At 41.6% G+C, this 12,267-nt stretch overlaps 1 protein-coding gene and 1 long non-coding RNA gene across 3 annotated transcripts in view; one reads left to right on the top strand and one right to left on the bottom strand.

Annotated features, from left to right (window-relative positions):
* The window catches only part of LOC138961935 (uncharacterized), a 54,463-nt gene that overhangs the window by 25,655 nt on the left and 16,541 nt on the right, over positions 1-12,267 (bottom strand). Inside the window, exons 9-11 of the mRNA XM_070333618.1 lie at positions 3,089-3,201; positions 1,997-2,131; positions 368-529 (exon numbers count right to left, since the gene is read on the bottom strand). Of these exons, the coding sequence (XP_070189719.1) occupies positions 368-529; positions 1,997-2,131; positions 3,089-3,201 (410 nt within the window). The remainder of the gene's footprint in view (positions 1-367; positions 530-1,996; positions 2,132-3,088; positions 3,202-12,267) is intronic.
* Positions 3,964-9,612, top strand: LOC138961934 (uncharacterized). Of its 2 annotated transcripts, XR_011454355.1 has the most exons (5): positions 3,964-5,525; positions 6,514-6,587; positions 6,874-7,034; positions 7,572-7,637; positions 9,431-9,612. It is a non-coding gene; the product is annotated as an uncharacterized lncRNA (long non-coding RNA). The 2 variants fall into 2 exon arrangements; XR_011454354.1 differs by lacking the exon at positions 3,964-5,525 and having other exon boundaries at positions 6,058-6,587.

Here is a 12,267-nt window from a genome sequence, read left to right as displayed (position 1 = left end):
AATGCACACACACACACACACACACAGACAAACGCACACACACACACACACACACAAACACACACAGACAAACGCACACATACACACTCACACACACACACACACAGAGACGCACACACACACACACACACACACACACACACACACACACACACACACAGACAAACCCACACACACACACACAGACAAACGCACACACACACACACACACACAGACAAACGCATACACACACACACTGACAAACGCACACACACACACAGACAAACGCACACACAGACAAACGCACACACAGACAAACGCACACACACAGACAAACGCACACACACAGACAAACGCACACACACACAAAATGCAAGAGCTGCTGACCTGCAGGATCCTGAGGATGGTGGCGATGATGACGTGGGACTTGCCTGTGCCGGGGGGACCCTGCAGCAGGGAGAGGCGGGGAGTGGAGGGGGGCTGGTGCACAGCGCTCAGCATGGTCCGCACTGCCACACTCTGGTCCTCGTTCAGCTTGGACCTCCCCATCTGGATCATACACATCTAGCGTGCACAGTTTACTTCACAATTATCTGTATCGCGACACACAGCTAGCGTGCATGTCTTATTTTACACCTCTCTGTATCTTGACACACATCTAGCGTGCATGTCTTATTTCACAACTCTCTGTATCTTGACACACATCTAGCGTGCATGTCTTATTTTACACCTCTCTGTATCTTGACACACATCTAGCGTGCATGTCTTATTTCACAACTCTCTGTATCTTGACACACATCTAGCGTGCATGTCTTATTTCACAACTCTCTGTATCTTGACACACATCTAGCGTGCATGTCTTATTTCACAACTCTCTGTATCTTGACACACATCTAGCGTGCATGTCTTATTTCACAACTCTCTGTATCTTGACACACATCTAGCGTGCATGTCTTATTTCACAACTCTCTGTATCTTGACACACATCTAGCGTGCATGTCTTATTTCACAACTCTCTGTATCTTGACACACATCTAGCGTGCATGTCTTATTTCACAACTCTCTGTATCTTGACACACATCTAGCGTGCATGTCTTATTTCACAACTCTCTGTATCTTGACACACATCTAGCGTGCATGTCTTATTTCACAACTCTCTGTATCTTGACACACATCTAGCGTGCATGTCTTATTTCACAACTCTCTGTATCTTGACACACATCTAGCGTGCATGTCTTATTTCACAACTCTCTGTATCTTGACACACATCTAGCGTGCATGTCTTATTTCACAACTCTCTGTATCTTGACACACATCTAGCGTGCATGTCTTATTTCACAACTCTCTGTATCTTGACACACATCTAGCGTGCATGTCTTATTTCACAACTCTCTGTATCTTGACACACATCTAGCGTGCATGTCTTATTTCACAACTCTCTGTATCTTGACACACATCTAGCGTGCATGTCTTATTTTACACCTCTCTTACAGTATGAACCGCCCCATCTGGACCACAAACAGCTAGCGTGCAAAGTTCACTTCACAGCTATCTGTATCGTGAATAACAGCTAGCGTGCATGTCTTCACTTCACAACTTTCTGCCTTGTACAGTACTGTTTCAAGTTGTACAAGCAGTGACTTCTGTTTTCCATAACACTCGACATCCCTCTCTACTCTCCCCAACCCACTCCCCCCCCCCCCCTACCCCCACCTCCACCCTTCCCCCTACATTTCAGTCTCAGGCCCAGGTTGACAGACATAAATATACTCAGACACTGAAAAGTTCAATGCTTTACAGCAGTATCAGAAACTGTTCAGTCCACATACAAACAGGTGTTCTTGCCAAGACACAAACAGGTAAAAAGTAAAAGATGTCATGCGCTCAGACAAAATAGGCAAAGTCTAACCGGTAAAATAAGTAAAAGATGTCATGCGCTCAGACAAAATAGGCAAAGTCTAACAGGTAAAATAAGTAAAAGATGACATAGTTCAGACAAAATCTGACCGTGCTCACCAGAGCGCGAGGAATGTCCACACCGCGACCGGAGGCAGCGAGGGAGGGACTCAGCACGTCACGCATCAGTGGACAGCGCGGCAACATCTGAAGGGCAGAGAACCTGCGCAGGGTCGGAGTAAGCGACCCCAACGCCTGCAACACAAAGTAAGACTTTTCCACTGTCGTTCGCCTTTCAAAGTGCAAACATCTGACACGTACAGGGGAACCCCATTTTTAAGACCCCCTCCCCCTCCCCAATTTAGGACTTCCCCTTTTTTAAGACCTTGATTTTTAGATGTTTTGTTCATAACCTCTGTAAACTGACCCCCTTTTTAAGACTCCCTCTTTTTAAGACCGGATTTTCTGAGATTGTTGGTGATCTGAAATAGAGAATACTACATGGCTTGCTGTGTCGTACCAGATTTACACGAGTTTTTTTTTAAAATATTGAACTGCGAGCGAAAGCGAGCTGTTCACTATTTGAAAAAGCAACGAATGTAAATCTGGTACGAAACAGCAAGCCATGTAGTATTCTGTTTATCCTACATACTGTACTTGCGTGTATTTTACTGAAAATGTCCTGCATTCGGGGCAGCTAAATTGAAGACGCTTGTTTTGGAACCTCGATCTCTTCTAAAGCCTCGTGCAATCTAATACGTCAAAGCAAAGAAACGTCACTCTGAAAGTGTGGCGTGACGTGTTAGTTCAAAAAATTCATCGAGGGTAATTAGCGAGCGCAATTTTTTTTTCTATAATGACTTTTGTCTCGGTGACTTTGGCATCATGAGCAGTGGAAAAACAGGTCCCTGCCAGACTTACTTGACATGACCTCATTTACATGATACACACACGTGTGATTTGAACGATTATTATCTCACGGGTGTCTCTCTCACGTATGTAGGATAAAAGGGGGATTCCACTGTACTAAACACTGGAAAATAGCTTTCTTCTTTTGTTACCAGCATACAAAGAATGAACCATCTAACTTCAACACCTGTACACACCAAGCCCATCGAGGCCAGAGTCTAGGAAAACACGTGGAAGGATTTTGAAGGAAGGAAAATCAGTCTAGGAAAATGTGGACTAATTTGAGGGCCAGAAGTTGCGTACCTCCAGTGTGACGAGCGCCTTGTTGGTGGGGGCAAACTTGCGGTAGCGCGTGTTGACTTTGACGGTAAGCTCGTACAGGTTTCTCTCCTCACTCACCACAGCGGGGTGCTTGCCTGCACAGATAACCCTTGGTCAGTCAGCGACCTATACACCAGTGTGCCTTCAATACCCCCCCCTCCTCCCCCCCCCCCACCTCACTGTCAATCAGTGACCTCTACACCACTGTGTGCCTTCTGCCCCCCCCCCCCCCCCCCACCTTCAGTCAGCTCGTACATGTTACTCTCCTTGCTCACCACAACAGTGTGCTTGCCTGCACAGATACCCTGGTTAGTCACTTAATTATACCCTTGCTTTCAATGAGACAAACAATCCACGGGCAAATCACCATCGAGGGGTGTGTCTGGTCAAGGAGCACGTGTGGATCAATTGTCTTACTATAACAACTCTTCCACAACCCATACAAAACCGACATCTTCTATCACCTCTACACTACTGTGTGCTTTCTATCCTTCACTAAACCGACATCGTCTATCATCTCTACACTACTGTGTGCTTTCTATCCTTCACTAAACCGACATAGTCTATCACCTCTACACTACTGTATGCTTTCTATCCTTCACTAAACCGACATCGGCTATCACCTCTACACTACTGTATGCTTTCTATCCTTCACTAAACCGACATCGTCTATCACCTCTACACTACTGTATGCTTTATATCCTTCACTAAACCGACATCGTCTATCACCTCTACACTACTGTATGCTTTCTATCCTTCACTAAACCGACATCGGCTATCACCTCTACACTACTGTATGCTTTCTATCCTTCACTAAACCGACATCGTCTATCACCTCTACACTACTGTATGCTTTATATTGTAACGGGATGGGCGCGCGAGCTGTGTTGGCTCTGGTTGTTGATTGTTGTGTGTGTGAATGTTAATGAAGAATAAAGCAAACACAAATTGTTCCAGGTTTCAATGTTCAGATTTATTCATCTGAACAAATTCGTATCGAACTTCAATATATCAGTGCATCATTCATTCACATATAAAAATAGGCATGACATATGATGACCTTGTTCTGGACTATCTTCTTTACTGTAGACTGCGATCTCTTTATGTAGCTTAGAACCTAATATTCTCAACTCAATATTATATCCTTCCTAGTCCAGTCTCGAAGAAGCCGCCCCGATTTCTCCTGTCAGATAGCCCCACTTTCTTCTTGTAGACTGCTATCCCTTCCTAGTCCAGTCTCGAAGAAGCCGCCCCGATTTCTCCTGTCGGATAGCCCCACTTTCTTCTTGTAGACTGCTATCCCTTCCTAGTCCAGTCTCGAAGAAGCCGCCCCGATTTCTCCTGTCGGATAGCCCCACTTTCTTCTTGTAGACTGCTATCCCTTCATGTAGTTTAGAACCTAGTGTTCTCTAACTCAATATTATATCCTTCCTCATCCAGTCTCGAAGAAGAATACTAGAACCCCCTCGCTCAGCCAAAAGAACCAAATTGCTGGAACAATTGCTAGGAACTTCATCAACCAGGAACCCGCATAAGCCCGGAACAACTAGAACAACCGCTAGGAACTAGCGACTAGAAAACTTCATAAGCTAAGCCAGAGCAACATCTTCTTAGAACCCCGATTTCTGCTTCCCTTCTCTATTTATCTCCTTCCTTGTTTGTTTACTTGTTACCGCTAGCTACCGCTAACGTTTCGATCGTCTATAACAATCTCCCCTGACTGTCTACGTTACCCCAATACATGTCCTAACAACATAAACAACATACCTTGTCTCTCCTTCCTTTCTTCTTGTTTCGTACCTTTAGCAACGAACCGACACTCTCGATCGTCTTAGAGTCAAGGCGATCGAGGATGTTTGTTTACGTTTCTCTAGGTAACTTCTAACAATGCTCAAACAACCTATCCTACCGAACTAAATCTCCATTTTACTTTCACTCAATCATTATCCTATCAATAATGAATCAATTCTAAAATGCATAACCATATTTACATGCACATTTCATTACATAATATTCTCTCATCGATGAGATCTCGTATAACACCTTCTCAAGTCAAAGCGACCAAAAAGTGTTTGTTTACGTTTCCCTAGGTAACCTCTAACAACATACAAACAATTTATCTAACTAAACCAAATCTCTGTTTCCTTTCACTCAATCATTATCTTATCAATAATGAATTAATTCTAAAATGCATGCAGTAATATTCACATGCACATTTCATAACATAACATTCTCTCATCGTTCTTCTTCGATGAGATCTCGAATAACACGTCATCTAAAATGGCGTCATCGAAAAGAAGATTACGTTCCATTGTGTTCGTCTCATAAGAATGCGATCGATACGCACACGATTCCGAATAAAAACTACATAAACTAGTCAGCGAAAGTTTCCTGCTACGAACTGTGCAGTGGTTTTCTGGTGAGTACAACCTAACACAGTTAATATCGTAACATTTGTCCACAAGTCTCCCAATCTTTCACTTGTCTCAATGAAGAACACTTTTAGATCTGTATCACATGTTTCTCAGTGCAAAAGTTAGATCTACTAATGTTCAGGTTAAAGTTTCTGGATAATACTAATAGGGCCATCCATTACATGCACCCCCGCTTTCTAACATTATGCTCCGCATAATCTATATATTTTAAAACATATTCTTCTGTAACTTTAACTACCAGTACCAGAACTGGAACATAGAAATTGAAATTTGAAATTAAAACTTGAGTGAATCAATCCTGTCCTATTTGATCTTTTTGTAGTTTAGTTTGATGGTGGTTCTTCCATCCTTCCTTTTGATCACAGAAGATGCAAAAGTGTTTGTCACTTGCACCTGTGCAATCGCCATCGCTTCATCGTAGGGCAGATACACTGTGACTGGGTATAGTTTTGCTGCAGAAGGCAAGTCTGTTTTCTCTTTCTTCTTCCCCTGACCTCCCTCATTGATTGAAACATCACTTATGGTTTCATATACCGGTACTGGTTCCATCTGTAACACATTAATATCGTATTGCGCTAATTAAGTTATTCATAGTCAATGTTTTCATATTTGTCAACCGTCCATACTACAATACATCTTGTATTACCCACTTATCTTCTAAAACTAACCGAGACCGAGTAACATTGTTAGGATCGAAAAAGCGTGCTACAGTACCTTCGTGCTTTACCAATTTCACATCGCCTAACAATAACTCGACTCCTTGAGAACTCCACCTGTCCAGTTTGAATAATTATCTTGGCCTAGTGCCTCACATTATTGTCACACAGGGATATATATATGTCTCGAAACCAGCCTCAATTTACCTTGAGTTACGCTCCATCATACTAACTAACCCAATTCATACGAAAGACGTATATGAGAATACTGTTTATGAATGACTATCTTTTGCACAATGTCATCGTTATGTTCCAGAAAAACAAGGCGAAGTTACGAACAGTTCAGTCTCCACTTCTCCATCCACGTCGGCACATTCTTTCCTTTATAAGGTAACAGTCTGTCAATGTGATACGCCTTTGAATCTTTCTTTGGTCTAGTTTTAATAAGGTATGTCAAATCATCAATCTTGTTGGTGATGATATACGGTCCTTTCCATTTTGACGTCATTTTAGTACACACACCTATCTTCCTGACAGGGTTGAACAACCAGACTAATTGTCCTACACTCAGTTCACGTTTTCTGGTTTTCATGTTGTAGTACTTCTCTTGATGCACTGCACTTTTCTTTAAATGTTTCCGCGCATGTTCATATACTTTTTGAAATGTCTGTTCCAGGTTTGCAGTGTAGACATCTGGGGAAACATCTTCTTCTTCAGCTCCGGGTCGTCCAAACACCAGTGACATCGGTAGTCTCGCCTCACGTCCCAGCATCATTCGATTTGGAGTTATACCTGTACTGCAGTGAACCGACGATCTGTATGCTGAGGCCAGCAGAGGTAAGTAGATATCCCAGCTTTTCTGGTTGTTTTCGCAGTACGCTGTTAACATAGCAGCCAGTGTTCTGTTGAATCGTTCTACAATTCCATTTGCTTGAGGCCGCATGCTTGTAGATCTGGTCTTGTTTATCCCCACTAGATTACACATTTCCTTGAATAACACTGATTCAAAGTTTGTGCCCTGATCAGTGTATAGTGTTAGTGGATACCCAAATCTGCTTGCGAAATGGGTTATGAAGGCTTGTGCTACCGTCTTTGCTTCTTGATTTGGAATTGGTATTGCTTCTGTCCATCGTGTGAATTGATCTGTGATGACCAAAATGTGTGTGTTTCCCATCACTGTTTTGGGAAAGGGTCCACATATGTCTAGATTCACTCGTTCCAGAGGTTCACCAACTCCACAATGTCCAAGTGGAACACGTTTTTGATGAGATTTTCTAGCAGCACACTTATCACATTGGACACAGTAGCGTTTGATACAATCATCCATGGCTGGCCAATAATATGACTGTTTTATTCTCTCTCCTGTCTTTTCAGATCCAAGATGACCAGCGGTGGGAACGTCGTGGTGATTCTTCATAACATCTTCTTGCTTTGACTCAGGTACGATCATTTGTAGTCCTGTATCTTTATCATTCTCAAGACGCTTTCTGTAGAGAATACCATCTACCATACATAGTCTGTCCCACTGAGCCCAAAGTGTTTTTGCCTGAGAACGTTTTGTAGAGAGCTCTGCCCATTTTGGTCGCTCCTTTGATTTCATCTTCGCAGATAGAAGTGGTTCAATATCTTGATCTTCAAGTTGAGCTTGGCTAAGTTCTTCTGCATTCCATCCGTCCAAAGATAATGGATGGAATCTGACTTCAAAATCAGGTTTTTCTGTACTTGATGATGAGTCTAGAGTTTTACTACATGACGGTTTCTGTTCATCCTCCACAATCATAGCTATGTTGTGATTTTCTTGCTTGACTTGCTTGCTTGCAGAACTGAGGATATCAGAGAAAGAGAATTGAACTGCTGTAGGTCTTAGTTCATCATTCTTGGTTCTCTGTTGTATCAAAGTACATGCAACAAAGTTTTCTTCTTTCATTGTTTCTTGATCTCTTTGTTGTTGTCTCAAGTATGATGTACAGGGTTTTCTGCTCAAAGCATCTGCATTGGAATGTTTCAACCCAGCACGATGTGGAACATCTTCTTGTGTTTTATCTTCTTTCTCTCTGTTTTCCTGTTTCGTAGTTTCTTCTTTCTTCATGTTGCGTTGACTCGGTTGAGTATCCTCTCTGTTTTCCTGTTTCGTAATTTCTTCTTTCTTCACGTAGCGTTGACTATCTTCCCTGTTTTCTTGTTTCGTAATTTCTTCTTTCTTCATGTTGGGTCTTCGTCGATTTACCGATTCTCGACCCTTTAAAATCGGCGGTTCTCGTTTCCCTCTCTTCTCTGTTGAGAACGTCCGTTGTGGGTTGGTCGAGTTTCAAATTGTTCCTGTTCTTTGCACTTCCTGTACAAATTACAGTCTTTCAAACTGTGGTCAGAGCGTTTACAACATGTGCAAAACTGTGTTCTCTGTCTGCAGTTTCTGGACAAATGTGTAGTCTCATTACATGTCCAGCACCGTCTGTCTCCCTTTTGTTGTTGACGATTTCGATCAGTTGTCTCCGGTGAAGAATTTATCATCGTTGATTCTTCTCCGTTGACCATGAAGATTTTCTTTTTCTGTGGTACCATGATAGCTTCATACATGTCAGCCACCTCTTCAGCTTCACGAATGGTTTGACAGTTTCTCTCCAAACATCGCCATTTTATGTCTGGACTCATATTTTTATACCATTGCTGTAGTGCAAGTTGATGTTGAGTTGATGACCCAACATTTGGATATGCCCTTTGTGCAAGTAGCAGAAGTTCATCAGAAAAGTCTGCCAATCCTTCATTTGGTAGTCTTTTTCTGTTTTCAAACTGTGTGGTCCAGTACACCCCATGTCTGGATGCTGTGCCGAATCTCTGTCGCAGTTGAAATATAAGACTGGCATATTCTCTTTTCTCATGAGGTGCTAGTCCAGCGTAGAATCTTCTAGCTTGTCCTTTCAAACAGGCTCCAAGAGTGAGTGTTCTTTCTCTCAGTGTCCAACCACCTAAATCAGCAATACATTCAAACTGATCTAAGTATGTCTCAAAGTCATCACTCCCATCGAAAAGTTGTGGTTTCATTTGTAGACCTCTTCTACTTGATCCTTTGTATGTCTTGTCTGTTACTGTTAGTTCTTGAACACCTCCAGTAGAATTATGACTATTTCCTCCCATCGGAAATTCTGCTCCCTCAGTTTCTTCATCACGTAGATACTGTTCATAGAATTGTTCAGGATTCATCATTGTTAATACTTTCTTTTCTTCTTTTGCAGAAATCAATCAAGTCCAATCCAAGCAGAATCTCCGTAAAAAGTCACTTTTGAAGAAAAGTCATTCTTCATCTGGTATAAAAGTCAAAAGACATCTCCTTCTTGTAAAATCCTCTTCTTCCACGATATCCGCTACAGCTCTGTATAAAACATGTATCAAAAGTCAATAAAGTTTATAAAAATCACCTCCAGGCTACTATGCTTCTTCTAGTTTCTTCAGTTCCTCTTCTTTCTCTCTTGTTGCACGTTGTCTAGTTTCTTCGGTTCCTCTTCTTTCTTCTTGTTGTACGTTGTCTAGTTTCTTCAGTTCCTCTTCTTTCTCTCTTGTTGCACGTTGTCACAATCACATGAAGATTTTAATCCATGAATAATCACATGAAGAAAATAATCCGTGAATCAGCACATGAAGATAATAATCCGTGAATCAGCACATGAAGATAATAATCCGTGAATCAGCACATGAAGATAATAATCCGTGAATTAGCAGGGTTATTTCCATATTTTTTTTTTTTTTTTTTTTTTTTTCACACACACACTTTAATCCATGAATCCACTGCAGGCCGGGTTATTTCCAAGAAATGTGTCTTTCACAAAAGAATCACAAATCCCACTTCTGACACCATTGTAACGGGATGGGCGCGCGAGCTGTGTTGGCTCTGGTTGTTGATTGTTGTGTGTGTGAATGTTAATGAAGAATAAAGCAAACACAAATTGTTCCAGGTTTCAATGTTCAGATTTATTCATCTGAACAAATTCGTATCGAACTTCAATATATCAGTGCATCATTCATTCACATATAAAAATAGGCATGACATATGATGACCTTGTTCTGGACTATCTTCTTTACTGTAGACTGCGATCTCTTTATGTAGCTTAGAACCTAATATTCTCAACTCAATATTATATCCTTCCTAGTCCAGTCTCGAAGAAGCTGCCCCGATTTCTCCTGTCAGATAGCCCCACTTTCTTCTTGTAGACTGCTATCCCTTCCTAGTCCAGTCTCGAAGAAGCCGCCCCGATTTCTCCTGTCGGATAGCCCCACTTTCTTCTTGTAGACTGCTATCCCTTCCTAGTCCAGTCTCGAAGAAGCCGCCCCGATTTCTCCTGTCGGATAGCCCCACTTTCTTCTTGTAGACTGCTATCCCTTCATGTAGTTTAGAACCTAGTGTTCTCTAACTCAATATTATATCCTTCCTCATCCAGTCTCGAAGAAGAATACTAGAACCCCCTCGCTCAGCCAAAAGAACCAAATTGCTGGAACAATTGCTAGGAACTTCATCAACCAGGAACCCGCATAAGCCCGGAACAACTAGAACAACCGCTAGGAACTAGCGACTAGAAAACTTCATAAGCTAAGCCAGAGCAACATCTTCTTAGAACCCCGATTTCTGCTTCCCTTCTCTATTTATCTCCTTCCTTGTTTGTTTACTTGTTACCGCTAGCTACCGCTAACGTTTCGATCGTCTATAACAATCTCCCCTGACTGTCTACGTTACCCCAATACATGTCCTAACAACATAAACAACATACCTTGTCTCTCCTTCCTTTCTTCTTGTTTCGTACCTTTAGCAACGAACCGACACTCTCGATCGTCTTAGAGTCAAGGCGATCGAGGATGTTTGTTTACGTTTCTCTAGGTAACTTCTAACAATGCTCAAACAACCTATCCTACCGAACTAAATCTCCATTTTACTTTCACTCAATCATTATCCTATCAATAATGAATCAATTCTAAAATGCATAACCATATTTACATGCACATTTCATTACATAATATTCTCTCATCGATGAGATCTCGTATAACACCTTCTCAAGTCAAAGCGACCAAAAAGTGTTTGTTTACGTTTCCCTAGGTAACCTCTAACAACATACAAACAATTTATCTAACTAAACCAAATCTCTGTTTCCTTTCACTCAATCATTATCTTATCAATAATGAATTAATTCTAAAATGCATGCAGTAATATTCACATGCACATTTCATAACATAACATTCTCTCATCGTTCTTCTTCGATGAGATCTCGAATAACACGTCATCTAAAATGGCGTCATCGAAAAGAAGATTACGTTCCATTGTGTTCGTCTCATAAGAATGCGATCGATACGCACACGATTCCGAATAAAAACTACATAAACTAGTCAGCGAAAGTTTCCTGCTACGAACTGTGCAGTGGTTTTCTGGTGAGTACAACCTAACACAGTTAATATCGTAACATTTGTCCACAAGTCTCCCAGTCTTTCACTTGTCTCAATGAAGAACACTTTTAGATCTGTATCACATGTTTCTCAGTGCAAAAGTTAGATCCACTAATGTTCAGGTTAAAGTTTTTGAATAATACTAATAGGGCCATCCATTACAATATCCTTCACTAAACCGACATAGTCTATCACCTCCACACTACTGTATGCTTTATATCCTTCACTAAACCGACATAGTCTATCACCTCCACACTACTGTATGCTTTCTATCCTTCACTAAACCGACATCGTCTATCACCTCTACACTACTGTATGCTTTCTATCCTTCACTAAACCGACATCGTCTATCACCTCCACACTACTGTATGCTTTCTATCCTTCACTAAACCGACATCGTCTATCACCTCTACACTACTGTATGCTTTCTGTCCTTCACCAAACCGACATCGTCTATCACCTCTACACTACTGTGTGCTTTCTATCCTTCACTAAACCGACATCGTCTATCACCTCTACACTACTGTATGCTTTCTATCCTTCACTAAACCGACATCGTCTATCACCTCTACACTACTGTATGCTTTCTATCCTTCACTAAACCGACATCGTCTATCACCTCTACACTACTGTATGCTTTCTA

The sequence above is a fragment of the Littorina saxatilis genome, linkage group LG3 (genome assembly GCF_037325665.1).
Source record: "Littorina saxatilis isolate snail1 linkage group LG3, US_GU_Lsax_2.0, whole genome shotgun sequence".
NCBI classification, from domain to species: domain Eukaryota; kingdom Metazoa; phylum Mollusca; class Gastropoda; order Littorinimorpha; family Littorinidae; genus Littorina; species Littorina saxatilis.
The sequence above is the reverse complement of the archived record's forward strand: the minus strand, read 5'-3'. Positions and strand labels throughout refer to the sequence as shown.